The 23,014-nt window shown below is 31.2% G+C and overlaps 4 protein-coding genes across 8 annotated transcripts; all 4 read left to right on the top strand.

The window, feature by feature from the left end:
* The first annotated feature begins 374 nt into the window (after window positions 1–374).
* LOC114367461 lies at window positions 375–1,427 on the top strand. Of its 2 annotated transcripts, none has more exons than XM_028324653.1 (2): window positions 375–772; window positions 1,041–1,427. In XM_028324653.1, exons 1-2 carry the CDS (start codon window positions 476–478, stop codon window positions 1,299–1,301), a joined length of 558 nt encoding a protein of 185 aa, XP_028180454.1. In that variant the 5' UTR covers window positions 375–475; the 3' UTR covers window positions 1,302–1,427. The 2 variants fall into 2 exon arrangements, with proteins under 2 accessions (XP_028180454.1, XP_028180453.1); XM_028324652.1 differs by having other exon boundaries at window positions 375–778.
* A 6,985-nt stretch (window positions 1,428–8,412) lies between these two features.
* LOC114425323 (probable serine/threonine-protein kinase PBL1) lies at window positions 8,413–13,515 on the top strand. The gene is made up of 5 exons (XM_028392206.1): window positions 8,413–8,609; window positions 10,315–10,992; window positions 11,560–11,817; window positions 12,361–12,480; window positions 12,669–13,515. Exons 2-5 carry the CDS (start codon window positions 10,360–10,362, stop codon window positions 13,305–13,307), a joined length of 1,650 nt encoding a protein of 549 aa, XP_028248007.1. The 5' UTR covers window positions 8,413–8,609; window positions 10,315–10,359; the 3' UTR covers window positions 13,308–13,515.
* An 875-nt stretch (window positions 13,516–14,390) lies between these two features.
* LOC114367052 (elongation factor P-like) lies at window positions 14,391–17,959 on the top strand. 2 transcript variants are annotated; one of them, XM_028324138.1, is made up of 7 exons: window positions 14,391–14,650; window positions 14,729–14,806; window positions 14,911–15,017; window positions 16,135–16,212; window positions 16,468–16,569; window positions 17,058–17,139; window positions 17,578–17,959. In XM_028324138.1, the coding sequence occupies exons 1-7, from the start codon at window positions 14,503–14,505 to the stop codon at window positions 17,694–17,696; spliced, it is 714 nt and encodes a 237-aa protein (XP_028179939.1). In that variant the 5' UTR covers window positions 14,391–14,502; the 3' UTR covers window positions 17,697–17,959. The 2 variants fall into 2 exon arrangements, 1 of the variants encoding a protein (XP_028179939.1); XR_003657109.1 differs by having other exon boundaries at window positions 14,398–14,650; window positions 16,468–16,645; window positions 17,578–17,636.
* Window positions 17,960–19,322: 1,363 nt separating this feature from the next.
* On the top strand, window positions 19,323–22,696 carry LOC114425321 (trafficking protein particle complex subunit 4-like). 3 transcript variants are annotated; one of them, XM_028392204.1, is made up of 4 exons: window positions 19,323–19,431; window positions 21,079–21,158; window positions 21,429–21,597; window positions 22,296–22,696. In XM_028392204.1, exons 2-4 carry the CDS (start codon window positions 21,099–21,101, stop codon window positions 22,490–22,492), a joined length of 426 nt encoding a protein of 141 aa, XP_028248005.1. In that variant the 5' UTR covers window positions 19,323–19,431; window positions 21,079–21,098; the 3' UTR covers window positions 22,493–22,696. The 3 variants fall into 3 exon arrangements, with proteins under 3 accessions (XP_028248005.1, XP_028248004.1, XP_028248006.1); XM_028392203.1 differs by having other exon boundaries at window positions 19,354–19,496; XM_028392205.1 differs by having other exon boundaries at window positions 19,417–19,435.
* The last annotated feature ends 318 nt before the right edge of the window (window positions 22,697–23,014 follow it).

The following is a 23,014-nucleotide window of genomic DNA, read 5'->3' as shown; positions in this document are numbered from 1 at the left end:
AATCTTTTAATGTCTAAGAATTATGAATAAATAATTAAATGTTTGACTTAAATATATTTTTAGTCTCTTAAATTTGAGTTACTTTTATTTTTATTTCCCAAATTTAATTTTTTTAAGTCTTTTAATTTTGAAATGTATATTTTTTAGTCTGTTTCCATGAAAGAAAAAAAATAAGCATCCCAATAACCCCAAAATTAATATGAGATTTATTTTATGGACAGAAATTAATAAAACATTTTTTAAAATTGAGATACTAAAAACACATTTATATTTAGGGTAAACATTTTTAAACCATTTTTTCCAAACAAGAAATCAAAAAGTAAAAGCAACTTTTATTATTGAGAGAGTTCTCTTTCCCTAATTTAATTCCATGCGATCCCAATTCCCAACTCATTCAAACCTCTAACGGCTCCTTGGACTCCTTCAAAACACAGTGACAGAGGGAAACTGTGTTGTCTTTCCACTGTGGTTGGGAATGCAATCAGAGACAGAACAACAATCATGGAGACTTCACGTCACTGCCAAAGCCAACAAATTCAACTTCAGACTCAGATTCGCCGCCGCAACTCACAGATACAGACCCACTTGGAACCTCTCCTTCTTCCGCATTTCCATTCTCCTCAAGCTTCCTAAATTCGCCTTAAGAATCAATTCACACCCCACAAACCCAACACGCGGACGAGGATTCTTTGCAACCAAATTCACCAAAATTCTCCACAGACTTCGACCTCGGTTGCCCAAAAAGAAGGAATCAAATGCTCCATGTCTGAAGGTTAATGTATGTTACTTGTACAACTCATACAAATTCACACTTTTATTTTGTTATATACATCACTAAAATACTTGGAGGAAGAGTTTTGCGGTTCATAGTAATTTTATCCACTCGATCAGGATTGTTTGGAGGATATATACATGTTGTCTGTATAAAAAAAGATATATGGATGAGAAAGTTGAGTTTTTTATTTCAATTTTCCAACCCCATATAAGGAATAAGATTAATTCTTCTTTCTTACAGCTCAATTTAATCAATCTAATCGCAGGATCCAATTCGTAGTGGCTTTTGGATTATGGGGATTCTAGCATTTCTGGCTCAAAGGGGAATCGGGATGCTTGCTTCTGTGGGGTCTTTGTTGCTTTTGTTCAGGAAATTGAAGATAGCAAAGCTTGTGAATTTAGTAACATTCTTCTTAGTGGTGGTGGGAACAATATTTTATTACCTGTTTGATTATAATTTAGATTATAGTTATAATAATTATTGGCAGTACATGAGAAGGTCATGGAGTAAAATGGTTAGTCTCTAGTGTATATGTGTTCATGTTCGTGAAGAAGGTTTTTATGCTGTGTATGTTGTGTTTCTGTCATTGATTCACAGATCTGATGTTCTTTTCATTGAATATGGATTTCAAATTATTTATTTTTCCTTGCAATTTCCTGTTTCTGTTTTAAAGATGAACTATCCATTCAGGTGCGGACTGAAATTACGTATTGATGGGTGTGTGACTGTCCAAAAAATGAGGTCTTCTTAGTAAAAATTGGGTAAATGCTAATAGTAACATAAATGTCATCCAGCGTAGATTGATGTGCAGTATTTCCTGAGTAAATTACGTAAAGGGATTGGGAGAAAATATTCTCTTGACTTTATTTTTTATTTAAATTATCAAATCAATAAAAATATTATTTTATTTAAATGGTATATTTTATTAAATTTTATTACTTACTATACAATCAGTTTTTATCATTGGCTTTTTTAAATTATAAAATTTATAGTAATTTTATTTTTTTAAAAGAAATCTTTTAATAAGATTATATTTTATTAACTTTAGTTATTATATAATTATTTTTATCTCTTGAATTTTTTTTCTAAACTATAAAATCAATAAAAATCTTATCTTTTGTTAAAATAAATATTTAAATATTACATTTATTAAATTTTACTTATTATACAATTCATTTTTATCTCATGGCAATTAAAATTATAAAATCAATTTTAATTTTTAAAAGAAATCTTATTTGATTAGTTCTTGTTATTATATAATTAGCTATTATTTTTCTCAAGCTTTCTTAATTTACAATTGGTATAATTTATTTTTCTTGTAATTGAAAGAATTTTTGTTTCTCAAAGTGTCACGGTTAAAATTTTTCAAATTTTGGCTGTGACGATGTAGTCACGAGTCATACCATCTATTAGAAACAAAAGTTAAAAGACATTACACCATGTAAAATAAAGGTATTTCTAAATTTTCATATTTTTCTTCTTCTTTGTAATGTTTATATTATTATTAATATTATTATTATTATTATTATATATGTCCGTGTGATTTTAATTATATTCATTTTATAATTTTTAGATGAGAAAACAATCTAAAGTCGATGCTTTCTTTAAAAGGAACAATGATGAAATTCAAGCATCTAACGAACCATCCAATTCATTTGTCGAGACTGATCAATTGAATTCTAAATATTATCTGGCAAAATCTTTCAGAAATGAAATCAAAGAGGGATTTGATATGAACATGTTAGAGCGTGATCCAAGATTACGATAAAAAAAATGTAAATATTCAATTATAGATGATTTTCATCACATACAAAAAAGACTTCCAACGTTTTGATAGAATATTATTGTAATTCACAACATCAATATATATATCAATATTTTTCATGATATATGTATATATATATATATATATATATATATATATATAGCATGAGCCCTTTATTTTTCTTGTGTGTTTCAGTTTACTTTCTTAGGTTCTTAAATTTGACCAAGCTAATGTCACATCAGTTCGTTTCAATGAATAGATTTAGTTTCGTTACTGTTTTCAAGGTTGTCAAATCATTTGTTTTTCACGCAGCTTCTTAAATTCATTGATGTTCACTATTCTTTATTTTCCCACGGATTGTTTACTGTATCTGCATCTTTCCATTTTATTAGCACTAATCTGTGTGAAGTGTGAACTATAGTTGATTAATTGAGTTGTCTTATACTAATCACTCCATTTTACTAGTGCTGCTTCCCAAGCTTGCTGCTGTACTGCTAAAAATTTTACCAGATTAATTACTTGGATTAACTATCTGTTGTTTACGGACATAATCTAGATTAAGATGGCAAACAAAGTTGTTGAACTGAAAGCATACTTCCCGTTAATATCATTGAAAGTTGAAACCTCTTTGATGAATACCATATTATCATATACTAATCTTGCGCTTCAATTATTTTCTAGTCCAACAGCAATTTTACTCCTCATTCTATCAAGGGCACCCTTCCAAGAGCTTTACAACTAGAGAATTCAATACTCACACTGCTGACATTTTGCTAAATTTAAAAGCCAATATAATGTTATATTGAGTTCACTTTTAACTTGTTAAATATTAAATCATTAAGAATGTTTAACTTGATTGAATATGATGTGAGTTATTGTTAAGGGTGACAAAACAGGTCAGACTGACCCATGTTGACCCGCCAAAAATTGGTCGGGTTAAAAATCTTATTCGTCTTGTTTAAGGATGGATTGACGGGTTAGCGAACCGATCTACCATAAATAAAAAAAAATAACATATTTTATTTCATAAAATTAGCCCAAATGAATAAATTTAATTTTTTTAAGAGGAACAAATTTAGTTAAAAACCTAAAGTATATCAATTGTTTATTTTGAATTTGATTTTAATATAAATTTTCTTATAAGAATTAGAGAAGTTGAATTTATAAGATAATATAAAAAAATAATAAATATGTATTTTGATTTTTGAACAACACAATAAACTTAAAAAAAATATGAAGTGACAACCTAAACCTTAAACACTCACTAGTATTTATATTTTTTTAAAAAAATATATATGACGGACCAACATGTTTGACAGAATGGGTCACCGCTGATTAATGGATTGGATTCTTTGTCCTGTCCAACCAAATTGATAGCAGGTTGTTTGGTGAGCCCGTCTGATTTGAACTGTATTATCATCCCTAATTATTGTAAATTGTATGATATTATCTTTGTTGAAACAATAAGAAATAGTATTATATAATTTACATGAAATATAAGAACATTGTTTTATTTATTTATATATATATATATATATATATATATATTAACTATAAGTATATTTTTATTATTAAGAAAGAAATCTTATCTAAATATTATATTTATCAAATTTTAGTTATTATACCATCAATTTTCATTTCTTAATTTTTTTTTCTAAATTTTAAAATCAATAGTGATCCTATCTCTTTTTTTAAAGACACTTTACCTTAATATTATACTTTATCAACTTTTAATTATTATATGATAAGTCTTTTTCCTTGGTTTTTTTTTTCTAAATGATAAAACCATTAGTAATCTTATCTTTTTTTGAACTTTTTATCTAAATATTATAGTTTATCATTTTTTAATTATTATACAATCATGTTTTATTTTTCCTAGGCGTTGCTAACCTCTAATTGTGAGCTTCTTTTATGGTCATTAACTTGATTATAATTTTTTATTGACTATTTATTAGTATAAATTGAGAAGAAAATGTTGAAAAAACTGGTATATGTTCAATCATAGATATTTTTGTGACTTATAAGAAAAATGTTTGGTGTTTTAATATAATATTGATGTAATTAACATTTTAGAATATTGAATTATAAATATTTTTTTATAAAAATTGAGAGTATATTTACTTGATGAATTGTATTATGAGAAATGCTAACATATTATTTTTCACACTCTCTTCCTAAATTCTCTTTTATTAGAATTTATTCATCTTCAACCTCTCTTAAAGACAACTATTTTATTTAGTCATCTGGTTGCTGTAATTTACTTGCCATGCTTTGACGATTTTAGTTTAGGCCAACGCGTTCCGTTATTTTTCTTTTAAAAAGAAAACGTGTTCCAATATTCATTCAGCCCAATGGATAATATTTTGAACTTTGCAATTGCTAAATGCAACACTCTATTTGCTAAATGTATCTTTCTCATGTATTTTTTTTTTCTTTTCAATATCATTCTTTTCCAGAAACTAAATTGTTAAAAACTTTCCAAAATTCTCTACTCCTAATTTTAGAACTTCTGGAAACTACTTTCCAAAAGTGTTGTAACACTTTCCAAAATTTACTTTTCCAAATCAAAATTAGGAGTTGGTATATCTCAAGAAAGAAATGACGCAGGACTCCCTATAAGAGTATAAGTTGTCATCTCATAATTTGCCTTCTACACTTTCATAAAACACTTCCTTTCTATGTTTGCCCCCTTTAGGCACTCCTCTTTTGTCACACTTTTAGCCTCTTTATGCCTGATTGAATGATTGTTGTTAAAATTAATTTTAAATAAAATTGATTTTAAAGTAACATTTTGAATGTTTTGATAAAATTAAATTATAAATAAAATTCAATACAAAAATTACTCAAAATTATTTTGACCTAAAATTCTCTACCAACAAAAAATAAAACATATGAAATCTATCTAAAATCAATTATCTAATATCAAACTAAACACACACTACATCATTGACTTCGATGTCATGATCTAAATCTACCTCTTCTACTTCTAACACAATCACACATACCCCACCCCCAATTACACATTCATCTTCGAAAACTCCCTCCCCGCAGTACACCACCATTGTGTACCACTTTGTATTTGACACTACCACCATGTTTCTCTTTGTTGTTGATGAGTGCCTAATCAGAAAAGTGAAGAAATCTACTTTATATGTTAACTATTTATATTTAGTTGTATAATTTAAATCTCATATAACTATTTATATTTAGTTGTATAATTTAAATCTATGGGTTCTTAAAAAGAGAGTAAGAAATGTTTTCTTATTTTTTTAGACTTAATTGTGTTTTTATTCAACCTTTTTGTTTTATAGCAAGTTTTTACCTCAAACAAATTAATTTGATATATTTTATTACCCAAAATTTTTAAAAAAATTTATAATTTTTATCTTCCATGGTTAAGATGATTTGACATGCTAAAATAATTATATTTTTTACTTGTTGATGAATTTTATCCTTAATTTTTTATATTTTGACAAAATTTTATCCTCAACCACTCTTTAACAAAATTTATTTCTAATTTTTACATTTATGTTAGCATGTCATATTGGCTCAACGGCAAAAAATAAAATTTATAATTTTTAAAAAAATTAAAAATAAAATAAGTCAAATTAATTTGTTGAGAATAAAGTTAAAAAAAATAAAAGTCCCATTAAGCCAAAAAAAAAAAAATTAAATGTACTTGACTTACTATTTCTATTTTTACATTTCTTTTTATTTTGACAGAACGATTTTTACATTTCTTATTCTGAAATATATAGTTATATCATTTAATTACACATGAATAATCAAAATTAAAAATTAGTTGATGATAGTATAATTATTTAAAAAGTCATATTAATCCATTTTATAATTTTGAAAACTAAAATAAATTTAATAATTTATATTTACTATTTTCTCTTTTACAACCAAATATTCTGCCATGAATATTTTTTTGTGTTGAAATATTAAACAATTTTCTCAGTATACGTGAAATAAAAAATAGATTTAAATACAATATACATCTTTGGAATTTAGGATTTTTTTATTTTTGTTTTTGTAATTATTTTTTGATTTTAGTTCTAACAAAATATGTTTATTTTATTTTTCATTCTTAAAGTATTTTAAATAATATTTTTTTTTCATTATTTAAATATATTTTTTATTTATAATGTTATCTAAAATATTTTAAGAAAAAAATAAAATAAATATATTTTGCAAATATTAAAATGAATTTATTTTGTATAAATGAAAATGAAAAAATTATAAATAATAGAAAAATATATTTAAACCATGAAAATATTACTTTACTGTAACTCAGACAAAAAAACGCTAGTTGTTTGAGTTGAGGCACTTGAGCGTCCTAAGTACATCTATATTTGATAATTGAAATGAATCATAAAATCGATGCCACGCGTACTCGGCGCGTGGAAAGACAAATGTGTTGATGTCAGGCGGGACCCACCATATTCTTCGACCGTTGATCTGAGTGTTGCGTTGGGATCGAACGGTCAAAATTCAGAGTCAAAGACCTATCTTGATGGCTCTCTTTGACCAACACATGCCCTTTTTTTAATTATTGTTAGAAAATGCAATATAAAATTTCACAACTTTGACTGGGCTGTCACCCTCAATCAAGGTGAACTTCGTTGAAAGTCGTGAGGCACTTTTGGATTTACCAAATTGCCCATGGACCCAACCCATTTTTATTTTTAGGTTTTCGACTTTTTTTGTTGTTGAGATTTGAAAATGGAAATGCCCCAGAGATCCTTGGTCCACCACAAAGAAAATATGAAACTTTTCTTCTTTACCCATATGATAAATTTTGACCACAGCAAAAGTAGAATTTTAATTACTTTTAAAAAAAGTTAACTTTGATTTAAAACTTCAATATATTTGTTGATAAAACAATTAGCTAGATATTTTTAATAAAAATTCATAATTAAGTAAAATCTCTTTAAAGAGAATCTAATTATAATAATTTTTTTTAACATTAAGCATCACTTTTTGTGTATAATCTATTTTCATATGTTTCTTTATTCGGAAATAATCTTTTTAAGACATGATCAAACACTGATTACTATTTTCACACTATACTATAAAGTGTACTCTTCACTTCAGAAGGATTGAATTATTTAATTGGTTGAGTGATACTTTTCGGTTTTAAATTTAATGCTCTTAAACTCAAATAAATGAAGATGCAAAAAATATTTTTACGAACAATATATTAATAAAATTCATCTATAAGGATCTAAATTGATATGCTTTTGTAGAAAAACAAAATAAAAACTTCCTAGAATGTTATAGAAACAATTTTTTCGTATGCCAATAAATACATGCATTGATTCTGAAAAAAAAAAAATACATGCATTGATTGATAAGTTTTTGTAGATTTTTTTCATGATATCAAAAGGTTTCAGAATTAGATATCTGATAGTTTTGATAGAAATTCAACACATAAAACTTGCCAATAATTTTATGGAAACAATTCTTTAATATGCAAATACATGCATTAAATCCTATTAATTAACAAAATGTACCGAATATTAAACAATTGACCAGCCAAAGCAAGAATTGTTAAAAAAACCGAAATGGTCAAAGTTCAAATCAAAATTCAAAATGCATCTAAATTGCAGTTTAGCAGGAAGGGACATCCCAGGTCATTTTGGAGCCCCAAAATAGAATGCAAATTGAAAATGGAACAAAACAAAAGAGGGGCAAAGTTGGGAAAAAACTGAAAAGGAAAAGCACATCTTTTGTTTGTGTTTAATGAAAATATTATTTTAATGAGTTAATTAAATCTGGGTTTTTGGGTAGGTTTGACCACTGCTCATTGGGTTCCATTTTCTCTCTCTCCAATGCTAAATATTATTATTAATTATTATTCCTCTAATCTCTCTCTCTTCTACTTTTCTCTCTCTCTCTCTCTAAAATCTTCACTTCCCCAGCTTTTCCAATCTGCTTTCTTTGACTGGACAACAAGAGGGGTTTTCTTCGACGAATCAAAACCACAAAAAAGTTTCGATTTTTACCCATTTCGCTGCCCCTGGATCGCTTTACTTCGAGTTGCATGAGCTCCCATTTCTCGCAAAGGTTCGTTCAGTTTTCTTCCTTCGCTTTCGATTCGTGTAATGTCACCGTTTTCTGATTCTAATTTGCTTCGGAATTTCATTTTCTGCTGTTGTTTTTTCTATCTCTAGTTTTTTTTTGTACGCCAGTAGTTTGTTGTTCATTTTTTCTTTATTTGCATTTTTTTTTGTTTTATTCGGAAAATTGTTGGTGGAGATCAAACTTTGCGGCTTGGATTTTTTTAAAAACTTGATATATTGTGGAAATTAATGGGTTTATGTAATTTTTGTTATTTTTTTATGGTATGGATCTGAATTGTTTTTTATGTGATTGAATAGTTGGAGATAGTAAGTGTTTAGCAATTGGGTAGTTTTGTTTTGTTTATATATTTTTTTCTTCAGTACCTGTGAAAGTTGAGTGAGATGGAGAAATTGAAGTAATTTTATTATACTATTTTTATGGGAATGTGATAGACACAAGTTGGATGTAAGGTGACCGGTTAACTAATTATTCATAAATTGTAGTGTTTTCACATTCAGTTTAGGGTGTCTAGTGCATATGCGATCGTGCAAGTTGTAAGAATACTTGAGATTTAGAAGCAGGAAATGAAAATGAAAATGAGGAGTAATGGGAGGTTGTTGTTTTATTGAAACCGAGTTGGTGTTTATGCTTGGAGCCTCTGATGCGAAATCACCATTCTAGGACCAAATTGAAGTTTTGTAAATCATTTGGGGATTAAATTGGATGTGTTTACTGAAAATTAGATACACAAATAGTGGTAGTCAGGCACATGGTAGTTGGAATCACATGAGTTGTGATTTGATGTGAGTCCTCACTTCATTGATACCGGTTACAAAGAGTTTCCTTATGTTGCTGGAATTCCGCAACAAATTGCTGGAATGGTGCTGGGAATCATAGGACTCTCGATATGGTTGTGTTTTCAATGATATGGATCTCTAAGGGACAGGGAGCCTAACCGCCACTGTGAAGCATTGAACCAGGGCAATGGTGGGTGGTTGGGTGGGGCCAGATTCTTGTCGGCACTGAGATCTGCAAGATGTCCTCCAAAATAGTTCTCAGTCATGTTTTAAGTGCTTATCATATGCAAGGATGCACTGGACCAACGCTCAGTCCACGGGGCCCTGTGGACGAGATCTGTTGACGACAAATCTCTGGAGGTAGAATGCTTTCACATTGACAATTTGGGCAGGGGAGTTTGATGAGAGATGACACAAATCTCTGAGGATAAAGAAATCAGAGTACTTCATGGTTTCTAACGCAGTTAGCCAGTTTCTAGCAATTAATGTACATAGAAAATGAACTAAAAAAATTGAATACATAGTTTCATTAATTTATTGTTAAAATATATTTTGTTATTTTGAATTATTAAAAATAAAATATAATTTTAATTTATTGTTAAAATATAATTTTAATTTTAATAATTAATGTTTCATGTATCTTACAGATTATGATACATTTTGATTCATGATTTGATAACCATGGTTAGGCATAATTTAGAAGAAAAGTATGATAAACAAATGCTTCACCACTTTCCCTTGTTTCTTGTTTTTCCTTACAGACATGACAGTATCAAGTGCCTGTCTTATTATATCAATGAGAATTAAAACTCATACCATGCTTTGAAACAACATGGTTGCATTACTTGTTGCTTGTCAAATATGTTTTAGATTTTATTTTTATTTTTGCACTTTTTATTTTGTTTTTGCAGACATAAAGAGTTCTCTACAACAACCAAGTTCTGTACAAAGGAAGGATGGGGTGCTTCACTGTATTGAAGAGCAAAAAGAAAAGGTCTGATCCAATTACATATGTAAAACGTGTAAGCCATAATGAGAACGTACCTACAGTACTGCCTGAACCTCAAACTCATACTCGCTCACTCCAGTCTGCTCCTCCTAGTTTTAGGACCAGAGTGAAACCCATTCAACCCATTAATAAAGTCAGTAACAATAGAGCGCGAACATTATCTGCTCCATCAACTCTTGATGCAGCAGAACAAGATGCTTTGGCTTCAATTGAGTATGAGGAACAAGAAGAGTCAAGACACCGAGCTGGATCAATGAAGGAGCATCGTTCATCTAGTCCACAACCTTTACCACTTCCATCCCCTCAGGGAGGTTGTGCATTGAAGGCTATTGGCAGCTTTAAGTCTGTGACATCAGGTGGCTCCTCTTACTATGCTTCTGGACCTTTGCCACTCCCACCTACTGGGTCACTTCGGAATTTTCTGTACGAGGAAATTGCTGCTGCTTGCCACCATTTCTCTTCTGATAGATGCATGTCAGAATGTCTTTCATCCACCATATATAAGGCTTCCTTCGGTGACGATGTTTCAAGTTCGAAGAAGTTTGAAGCTACTGTCACACGGCTTCACCCATCTTCTCAGGTACTTTTCTCCATACTATATTACTTTAGTTTCATTTCTTGATATTCCTATGTACGGTAATTGCTGACTGGTCATATTAATAGTGGAGATTTACCAAATATAGAAAAATAATGTTCTATTATTTTAGAAGGGCCAAAATTCAATGTTTTATCTTTTGTGTATTCTTTGTATTGTATTTATTATTGAGATGTGTTATATGTTGTATGTAAGCCTTATATTGCGTTCAATTGAATTTAACCCATACACGCAGTAGAGGAATTAGGACGCACATCAAAATGTTTTCAAGTTTTTCTATATTTTTGCCTTTGAATTTGCTATTAAGCAGGGTTTAATCATAGTTCTTGGTATCCTCCTTACTCTGTTATGTCTCCATGCATATGAGAATGTTGTTAAACCCTTGCAAATTTAACTGTTTGAATTTTATGAATTATGTACCTGCTGATTGAAGCTTATTTATCATGTACCGTTAGCGTTATGTGTTTTTCTTTTTCTTTTTGGGACATTGCAAAAATGCTCAATCACCTGAGTGCATTCTGAAGTGGTCTAAATGAATCTGTCTTCTTTCAGGGCTTGAAGGAATTCATAAATGAAGTTAATACTCTTGCATCTTTGCAACATCCAAACCTCTGTAAATTGCTAGGATTTCATGCCCGAGAGGGTTCAGAACATAGAATGCTGGTTTATGAGAGGCTATACCATGGAAGCTTGGATCGCTTATTGTATGGAAGATCTGATGGGCCATCAATTGATTGGAATACAAGAATGAAAATTGCTATATGTGCTGCACAAGGTCTAACTTTCTTGCATGAAGAAGGGCCTTTTCAGGTACAACTATAATAACAATAATAATAGTCTTATTCCATTGTGAGGTCGGCTACATAGATTATACGATGTCATTGGATTAGACTAAACCAAATTCTTAGGAATGTTATTGACCATGAGATTCCTTTTAATAATATTTTCTTATGCCCTTGATTTTCTTTACCACATTTTACAATACTAAAAACCATGCAATTTTCTATCATGTTTTCTTCAATAGGTGCTGCACCAATATCTTCTCGTATAAAATCATTCTGTATTATTGTGTGACACACATCATCTTAGCATACTTATTTCTAGTTTCTACTATTACTATTACTGTCTTTTTCTTGTCCCTTCGAAGCCCAACCTTCACCACCATAGAGCATAGTTGGTTATACAGCGTTTCATAAAATTTCCCTTTGGATCATATGTATGCCTTTCCTATGAGTGCTAAAGGATCCGAGCTAATTTGTTTTTCGTAGTATGGAGCGAATGATTTCAAGATGTTATGATTATTAGGTTAACTACACATGTTATCTTTGCTGACATCCTTATTTTTGTCTGCAGGCAATGTATAATGAGTTCTCAACAGCCAACATACAGATTGACAAAGATTTCAGTGCAAAGCTTTCAGGATATGGTTGTGTTGGACATATTCCCGAGGAAGAGATTTCAAGCAGTTCATCTGTAAGTTCTTTAACTTATGAGTGTGTTGTGTTTTGTTGTTCTAAAATATCCAATTAGCATCTATTATATTCAGCCAATATTCTCTACCTTCTTTTTTCTGTTCTTCATATTTGTCATGAATATTTATATTTATTCCATAACACTTGTTCCCATTCATTATATTCATAAGTTTATTTGGTATTGTCCAGGCTGTTGGAAACCTATCAATGGAAACCCTGGAGAAAGGAATGCTCACACCAAAGAGCAACGTATGGAGTTTTGGAATTTTTCTTCTGGAGCTACTCACAGGAAGAAAGAATCTCGATAGCCGTCACCCCAAGGAAGAGAGGAATTTAGTCAAGTGGAGCCGGCCTTTCCTAGCTGACAACTACCGTCTGTCATTGATCATGGATCCTCAACTCAAAGGTCGCTTTCCTTCTAAAGCCGCAAGAACAATAGCTGACATTGCACAAAGATGTCTCCAAAAGGAGCCATCAGACAGACCTACCATGAGAACTGTTGTTGAGCATCTCAAGATGATACAGGATTTGAAATACTCGTGTCGATTCCCACTGCAAGAGCCAGCATCAAACTCTGGGAAACATATGTCAAGATCACCAAGTCTCAATGGCATCATCTGCCCTGCACCGCGGTTGAGTTTCTCACCATCACCGCCATCAGGAATTCCAGTATCTGTTTCGCCTCCAAGATGGTCAGGTGGAGGGCCCATTCTCCTCCTGCCACCGCGTGCTTGTGCTTCAAGTCTCTCTTTGGAGGAGCTTGATAGGCAGGAAAGCCGCAAGTCATCATCCTCAGCCTCTAGAAGGGCTAGTGTTGAAGGATTTTGATTGTCTATAATGTTCATTTTTTATTTTTTATTTTTTTTTGGTGTGATTCAACACATAATTTATAGGAGATAAAAGATGTGGTTCCTCCACCTTTAATCCCTCAGAGTGATGCCGAGAGGATGTTCTTTTGTAGATAGTGCAAAGGTTGGTTGACTGGGTTCAATTAGTTACACCCATTTATATGAAAAATTATATGGTCTTTAGCATATCCCCCTTTCTCTACATGTCCAAAAAAAAAACACTATGGGATAAGGGAAAATAGCTTTGCCGAGATGCTTAGTGCATCTTTGGATTGAAGTTAAAAAATGTTGTGGGCGTGTTTCAATACAAATCAACGGATAAAAACAAAAAAAAAATCATAATCTTTTGATAAAATTATTTGTTTCAAAAGTATTTTTTTGTTCTGAAAATCAAACATACACTAAATATGTTATGTGATATAAGAACATATAATCAGGTTAGGTCATGCAGTATCATAAAAAGTAGGACATATGTGTGTGTGCGCGTGTGAGAAGAACCTAAGCTAAGATCAGGGGTGCTGTTTTATATTTCTTCAATTAAAGATTAAATAATTATTGAGTCCTTAAAATAAAGTAATTCACAAACAAAAAATATTAATTTTTTTGGTATTAGTTGTTAACTTGTTGCAACATAAAGAAGGTGAGTGTATGCTAGTGTGCGTAAAAAACAATGTGTGTACGTTAAATAAAATTTGAATGATCTTATTTACAAAATAACAATTTAACATTTTGTTATATCTGCGTTAATCATTAAACGAAATTTAAAGAAGAATCTTTATTTCAATATTCAAGAAATCATAATAAGTAAACGCGGATAATTAAAATTTAAAGAAATTAGAATTGCACATTAAACAAAAATATAGTAAACACTAAAGTGTAAGCAAACCTTTAAATAGTTTGTATAAAGAATAATGCTTCAAATTTCTGCAACATTCACCTATATATATATAAAAAAAAAACACACACACACTATAAAAATCATTCATTTGACCAAAAATAATTATTTTTTGTTTGTAAAATTAATTTTTTTAATAAAAATAAACATATATTTTTTGTCCGACACACCTGAATTGAGGCAAAGTGGCAGTTCAGGTGGCGAAAGAGAAGAAGTTCTCTTATCTTCTTTGTAAGAATAACGAAGCATTCTATTCTGCACTTGGGAGAAAGTAACAACAATGGTGGCGGGAACTGCAACCTTGAAGCTTAATCTCTCCGATTTTTCTTCTCCAATGTCAAGTTTCAGCGCTTCTTCCTCTTCTTCTTCATTCCCCTTTCTTCTTTCAATGCGAACCCCTTCTTCTTCTTCTAAACCCCGATTTCTCAGTCAGTCACTTCCTTCCTTAATTTCCTCCCTTTCTCCAACAGCTTTTCTCTCTTCGCTAACTTGCGCCTTTCTTTCAGGGATTTACGCCTTGACCAGCAACGACATCAAGGTCGGCACCAACCTCGAAGTCGATGGTGCTCCTTGGCGCGTGTTAGGTATCTTTTTTTTTCGTTTTTCTTACCGCGCGTCTGAATTGTGGTTTTAGTTTTGAATTGTGAAGCCTCTTTTAACTTGGCTTGCGTTGCACTGCACGGTTCAGAGTTTCTTCACGTTAAGCCGGGAAAAGGCGCGGCGTTTGTGAGGACCAAGATGAAGAATTATATTACAGGGAACACGGTGGAGAAAACGTTTAGAGCTGGAAGCTCGGTAAATGCACACTAAATTGCAATGCCTCTGTTTGATCGCTGCATTTGGTTTTGATTTATAGCTTCAATAGAAGACTAATTAGGTAGCGTCAATGGATGAAATGGAGAGGATCTGTTTCCGTCTTTCGAGGCTAGGGGTTGAGGAGATAAACTTGTCGTTGAAAAGCAACCTTAATTGCGGCCTAGAGAAATGCTAGGAACGCGCTCTATTCTATTGTTTGGAATTTATTGAAAATTACAAAAAATTTGTGGGTTTTACATCATATTTAATGTACCTCTCCTGATTTTTGTAGTTTCCAGTAGATTTTAACTAATGGGAGAGTGTGTTAGGGAGTGTGTTCCTAACACTCCTCTTGTGTCTTAAGAGTCAGACCAGTTGGTTGCCAATGTCTTAGAAAGGGATACCTATGAAAGGTTGAGTGTAGTGTCATAGTGTGTGTCTCAAGACCCATCTCGAATGCATGTATTATAGAATTTTCATGTCATGTTGGTTGCCATGGATTGGAGGGTCACTCCTAGCTTGCCTTAATTGGGGCTTATCAAAGTTGGTTGTCGGTTTCTCATGATTACAGAGTGGTTGACTAGAAAGGCTGAGTGAAGCGTCCTAGTGTGCAAACGTTGGGACATTGGCTCTTAAGGGGTTGAGATCCCACACTAACTAGAGATATGGTCAATGTAGTCTTTACAAAACCTGGATACTCCTAGGCTCGTTCGTGGTTTGATTCAGTGCAGAAAACTGAATTGAATTGGAAAATAGTTCTCCGTGAACCTAACCAAACTGGAAAACAGTTCGTCTGAACTGAACCAAACTGTTTCTTTGGTTCAGTGCACGGTTGAAAATTGACTGATTTTTTAACTCGTGGTTCAGTTTGGTTTATGGTTCAATTTTGGTTCACTAATTTTTTTTGAAAATTCCTAGGTAATCTTCACTTTACAAGCTGGTTTTGTGGGGTGCAGTTAGTCTCAAAGCACATATTCTAAGACTTATGTTTGTTTTTGTTACCTTTCTTGGTTCAAAGAACAAAGAGGAGTGAGGTTAATTTGACAGTTATTTGCTAAAAATTTGGATTTCTGGGTTTATCTTTTCCCATTTCATCTGTTCTGTTTCCTTTTGACAGATTGAGCAAGCAGATGTATTCAAAGAAACAAAGCAGTTTACATATAAAGATGGTGTTCAATTTGTCTTCATGGACTTGGTATTATCTAGAATCCATAATTATATAATATAACAAATTATGATATGTACATTTTTTTGGCTCTAACTAAATATAATCTCTGCCCATGGATTATTGACTAATGATTATGTTGAAGAGTTATAAAAAAAAATTCCAATTACGTTTATACTCTCTTCTCAATAGTTCTTTTGCATTTATGACTAGCAAAAATAATGAATATTGCGTTTAATTTGTCATAGTCTCTATGTTTAATTTGCTGTATTTTAATTTTCTCAGAATACATATGAGGAGTTTCGTCTGGGTGAAAAGGAAATTGGAGACAGAACAAAATGGCTAAAAGAAGGAATGGACTGTAATTTGCTGTTATGGAATGGAAAAGTAATCATCTCATCTCATAATATATTATGTCTTTCACTATTGTTGCAAGTCTCACATCGGGTGGTTAACGAGCATGGTAAGTGCTTATATAGCTAGGTAGGTCACTCCCTTATGAATTGATTTTTAAGGGGACTTTTTAGATGCTTGACCGAACTTTAACATGGTATCAGAGTAATTATAGATTCTGGCTTATGCATAGATTGGCAGGCACAAGGCTCCTCTAAATTGAGGTTTTTTTTTTTTTTAAATTCCCTCCAAAGTGAGTAGTATGGTTGTATTAGTCACATCCTTGATTTAATTCAAAGTATATTGTGATCTTAACCCACTATAATTTAAGAGTAGATAAACCGTTGCTTGATCACTTCGGTGACAAACTCACACTAGAGGAGCATTTCCTGATTGGCAGTATGGTATTTATAAATCAATACGATATGTGCTGTTACTGCTATTGATCTTGTTTAACAGTTTGTCTCTTTATAATATTTCAGGTTATTGATGTTGAACTCCCTATCACAATCAAGCTTACTGTAGTTGATGTGGATCCAGGACTTAAGGGTGACACGGCCCAAGGTGATACCATTTTGTTTATGCTGCAAACTTCTATTTTGACCAAATTCATATTGCAAACATTGTAAATGTAAACCATATTTGTTGCCAAGAAAATTTTCTGTTGCAATAGAATGATAATATCATCTCTCATCAGCTAGACCATGATTATCATTATGGTCTTTCTCGATCTGTCAAGGGATTAATTCATTAAGATTTCTCTTAATGCATATTTGATATTTCACAATTCGGCATCAGAAACCAATTAAAAAAAATGCTAAGATGATTATTGAATTTTCAAAGGACAGGATAGGTTTGTCTATCACACCTGTTATCAAAGGGAACGCATTTGTGTGATATCCAATTATACTGTTTGATTTCCTCCTTTCTTTTGTATCATCTTTTTTCTTACATTCCCTTGTAGAACTTATTACGCCTCTGATAACAAAATTTGATTGACAGGCGGAACAAAACCAGCCACCCTCGACACCAGCGCTGTTGTCAATGTCCCACTCTTTGTAAATGTCGGTGATGAAATATTGGTTGATTCAAGAACTGGGCAGTACATGAGCCGTGCTTAAGATTTCGCATCAAGTTTTGTAGTTGAAGTCCTGAGAATTCTCATTTGTTTTGTTCTTTTATTTTTTAGGATATAATTTACCAACGGAGATGGATTAAGTTCATTAAGCTTGGCAAATTGGCTGTGTTTTGTGACATTGAGTTAAAATTGTGTTGTAGTTTAGTTGCGAAACTAAAGCTCGTGGTGCATTTTTACATAAAAGCTAGCCATTATTAACCTTTGTTCCTTGCGATGAACAGAGAATAAATTGATACAGTTTATGCAGTGTTTTCTTTATTATCGAAAATAGTTACCAATATTGCTGCATTTTATTGGTTTAAAATTATAAGTTAAAGAAAAATGTAAAATCGGTGCATTTGTATTTGGCTTTTGTCCGTAACTTTGTACCACGCAATAGTTTCGACTGTCAAAAAGTTTTAATTGCAGCAATCTTACAAGATGTTTACAAATTAGATTTTAAACTGGTTTTTGGTTAGAAACTGATTTTAAAAACTGTTTGTTGATTGTTAAAAATTCAGTTTTAAAATTGGTTTTGAAAAGAAAACCAAATTTAAGACCAATTTCAAGTTGGTGAAATTTGTTTGAAAAAAATCCAAACTTTTTTTTGAAAAATATGAATTTGGATTTAAAATCCAATTCAATTATTTTAAATCCTCTAACTACACAGCTTATTAGATGCTTATGGTTAATTTTCTATAATAGCAATTACATAGAAGAACTCAATTAAAAAATAAATACAAGTTAAATACCAAATTGAAAAAAAATATAATTCAATAATTTAATTAAAAATACAAGTTGAGTGACCCAATTAAATATATTTCTTATTTAAATTTCCTATTATGTTCATTAGTCTAAATAATTAAAATCACCTAGTTTGAGAATCACACCACCTTCCTGAGAATGACAAATAGTATCCTATCATTTTATAGAGTACTTTTCATATTAGTCTACAATATGTTATTTACAAAAAAAAATCTATAATCTACTAATAAAATCTCTAACAAACTAATATTTATCAATAAAAAAAGCCTTCCCTATTTTATGAAGGGAAAGAAATTGTGAAGTTTTCATATTCATCGATACTCCTTTTGTTTTTCTCTTTACCTGTATATGTTGATTGGATTATGAAATTGGTTGAATTTAATTTTAAAGATTTAGAATTTAAAAATGAGTTCTTTGTATTTAGAGGTGACAAAATAGATTACCAGGTCCAATGTTAGGCAATCATATGCAAGTTGTGAGCTATAGCGGACCATGTAAAAAGAATTCAACTTCAATCCAAATCTCTAAAATGAAATTCAAACCTTAGAAAAGTATGGCGTTTTTGGGCTTTTAATGGATTTTTTGGGTTAAGCCCACATTAAACCATGATCGGATTGGGTTAAAAAGACCTATAAATAATTTGGATTCAATTTCAAATTCAAACATTGGACAATATCAAGTTAACCTTATCAATTTAATTGGACTTTTCACCTTTATTTATATGTATGAGAGATTTTTTATAAGTTAAAATTATTATTGTGATAATTAAAAACTGTTATAATGTTTAAATTAATTATTTTATGATAACATAATTAATTTAAATGTTGTGATGATTTTTAATGTTATGCTAATTATTTAAAAAGATAAAACCTTAAAGGTATTAATGTAAAAAGGACAAAAATGACTCATACTCTCATTTTTCTTTCTCTGCTCTCTGGTCATAAATCGTGTCGTGATTTCCCCCATTCTAGAGTGTGAGTGAGCACCCTGCTTCGATTGGCCTCTGCCTCTTCCTTTGTTTGAATGGTTTTCGTTGCAAGTTTGTCTCTTTCCTTTGCTTGGTTTTCGTTCCCACTTTTTAACGAATTGATTTTTCTTTTACTGCTCCACACTCCCAAAATTTTCTGATTTTTGCTACAAATTTTAAGCAATGCGCGTAGATAAATGAATAGGATTGACTCTGTGGATTGCATATTTTTCCTGATCTGAGATGCGCATTGAATTAAAAATTTCAGCAAAAATCAGAAAATTCGATTAGATCAATTAGTGTGCTAAGCTAATGAATTCAATGAGTGTGATCTACTTTGTATGTGTGGAATTGATCTCCCAAGCATTGCGCCTTTGTTTTTACTTTTATTTATCAATGATTTCATATTGTTTGGATTTTGTGTACTGTGCTTACACTTTTATTTTTTGACGACCCCTTCTGTTTTTTCCTCTCTTTTTTCTTTGTTGATTTGCTTAGAATATTGTCTTGCACTTCTTTCTCAGAGATTTCTCAGGTGGACGAGGTTTTGTTCTTGTTCAAACATTTTTACATCTGTATTTAATATTTGGAAAACATTCTGTGCCAGATATATAAACATGCTTCTGTTTAATTTTTCGGAAATAGCAGTGCTGAGAAAAAAAAAATAGCAGTTTTGGAGAAAAAAAATAGTTTTAAAATCAGTTTTGAAAATAAAAAAAATGGTTTTGGGTTCAAAAAACTGGTTTGAACCTTGAATTGGTTTTAAAACCAGTTTCTAAACTAGTTTTGAGGTTTAGAACTGGTTTATGGTTCAACGAAATTGGTTCAGATCCAACTGCTTAATACCGGTTTTGACCCTAAAACTGGTTTTAAAATTTAAACTGGTTCGTGTAAACTTCAAAGTCCAATCTGGTTTTGTAGAAAAATATGGTTACCAAACCGTTCTAATGGCTTGATTTGGTTTTTCCAAAACTTAGAACCAGGCCTGATAGGCACCCGCCAACTATTAGGAGAGTGTACATTAGGAGAAATACGCAGGGGACAGGGAATTAGATTATAACTAACTCCATTAGTTAGTTAGAGAGGTATCAGGTGTATGAAAGAGGGAAGAAGGCTCCGTAAAGGGATCCTTTTCAGATAATTCATTGGAGAGTTCAGGTCTCTTGAATACCTGAGACATTTTTCTACAAGAAAACTCAATTCTTGTTATTTTATCCTTCTCTCTGAAATCTAATCCAGTTCTATCAATGCCCATCCCTATTCTTGACAAATCTAAATATGAAATTATGTAATTAAGCTGATAAAGTTAGCACCTTGGTTCATACACACCATTTTGTATCCTTTCCCTCTTTTCTGTCTAGTCAAATATCTTTTTTTCTGTCAAAAGAAGTCATAAATTGGGGTTCTTAATTTTGGGTTGTGTGGTACTTGTTATGGTATTGTTAGCTTTATGCCTTTGACTGCACTTCAGGAGCATTTCGATGCTGATATTTGTTTTAAATATTTATTCTCTTGATTATCTTCATTTGGTGTTCACAATAATGTTGGTTGGTTGTTAATTGTGCTGTAAATTTGACATAGTGTGATTGTGATAAGTACAGGAATTTAATTTTGAATGTTTCCCTGCTAAATTCTATCCTCACCTTTATTTCAGATTCTGGATAAGTTTTTGGAATGGCAGCAATTTGCAGTCTTTACATCATCAATAAGTCTGGTGGATTGATATACTATAAGGTATGGTTGTTATTATTCTCTCTATTACTCACAAATTCAAAATTCAAATTATTTTCTGTTGGGTTTCTAAGAAATTTATTTTATATGCTCCTGATAGTGATGGCAGAAATCATTGTTGCTGTTGTTACTGGAAAGATGGATAACAATGATAGCTTAATTTTCTTTCCAACCTTTTGTTAAAAAAAATAATCAATTTCAATATTTTAGGTATAGTTGCAGTTCAGCTTTTCTTTTTACATGGAATCTATTTGAATTTCTTTTAATGTTTAGGATTATGGGTCTGCTGGACGAATGGATACCAATGACAGCTTGCGGGTGGCAAGTTTATGGCACTCAATGCATGCTATCTCTCAGCAGTTATCACCTGTTTCAGGTTGTTTAGGAATTGAACTTCTTCAAGCTGATACTTTTGATCTTCATTGCTTTCAATCACTGACAGGTATTTTTTTCTTCTAAACGTTTGTCTTTAATTCATTATCACATTAGCTTTGTAATTTTCTCAGTGAATGAAATAAATAGTTTAGGGTAAATATGTTTAACATCATTTACATTTTACTCAGATAATTATAATACCTAGTACCGACTTTTGTTTTTCATGCACACATTTAAGGCCTTGCAACTCGCAGGTAACTGTAGTATGTATGGCCTGGTTTCAATTAATGATGGTTTCTCAGTGAACTGGTATATTGTCTGTATTTGGTTATTATTATTATTATTGTTACTATTACATACTTCTTTCTTACTGTGTTGTTATAATAGTTTTCTGTGCATTATCATTTTTCTGGTAATGAACACCCATTGCTCATTTCATTTTCTTGCCACACCTCTTGGCATTTTATATACGATAATAAAATTTCCCATTCCTCTGGGTCACACATTCACCTTCTGATTTGGGTCAATGAACTTAAGTTCTTGAGAGTTGACATTGTTCTAGATGTTTGGCTGCTGTGTAAATGTTTCCATATGTTGCTTTACTTTAGCATTTATGTTTTGCACTTTTTAGTTTAATGGGACTATCTTTCCTTGTTTAGCAGTTCTATATTAAGTTAAATGTCTCTGGCAAAATGAGCATGCAATATTCCTCACCCTTTTTTTTTAATGTTGACATTAACAAAAAATGATTCTTCTCCCATACAGGAACAAAAATCTTTGTGGTGTGTGAGCCTGGAGCACAATACATGGAAAGTTTATTGAAATTTGTCTATGAATTGTACACGGACTACGTTTTGAAGAATCCGTTCTATGAGATGGAGATGCCTATACGTTGTGAGCTCTTCGATATCAACCTAACACAGGCAGTACAAAAGGATCGTGTTGCATTTTTGGGCCGATAAATTTATATATGACTCTTCTAATTTCTATATTCTGATGAGTACATATAATCTGAAAATTGTCATTCAATTTCTTGTAAGGGACGAGTTTCTTTTACTACTCCTAGCCTTTGTATTTTATCAAGATTTACAATGTCTAGGACAAGTTTCCAGACATACGAGATTCTGCATTTCGAGCAATGTTTTTCATATGGTAGTAGTTAGAAATTGCTTGTGTATATGCCTACATAGTTACCTTGGCGTATGGTTTGTACTGCGGATGTAATTTATTTTCACATGGCAAACTTTGCGCATGCAAACCATATATAAGGTAACTATTTTTTTTTTCGGGTATGACAAAAGGTTATAATGCTATTGCACAAAATTGAGTATGCCAAAAGTTTATAATGCTAACAAAATTCATATTTGTTAAATGTTACAAAAAAAAATCTAATATTTTTTGAATGTTACACAATTATCAACTATATTTTTAAAATGTTACTAATGGAAGAAATTAATATCAGTTTTTAAATGTTAAAATCATCA

The sequence above is a fragment of the Glycine soja genome, chromosome 9 (assembly GCF_004193775.1).
Source record: "Glycine soja cultivar W05 chromosome 9, ASM419377v2, whole genome shotgun sequence".
NCBI lineage: Eukaryota > Viridiplantae > Streptophyta > Magnoliopsida > Fabales > Fabaceae > Glycine > Glycine soja.
The sequence above is the reverse complement of the archived record's forward strand: the minus strand, read 5'-3'. Positions and strand labels throughout refer to the sequence as shown.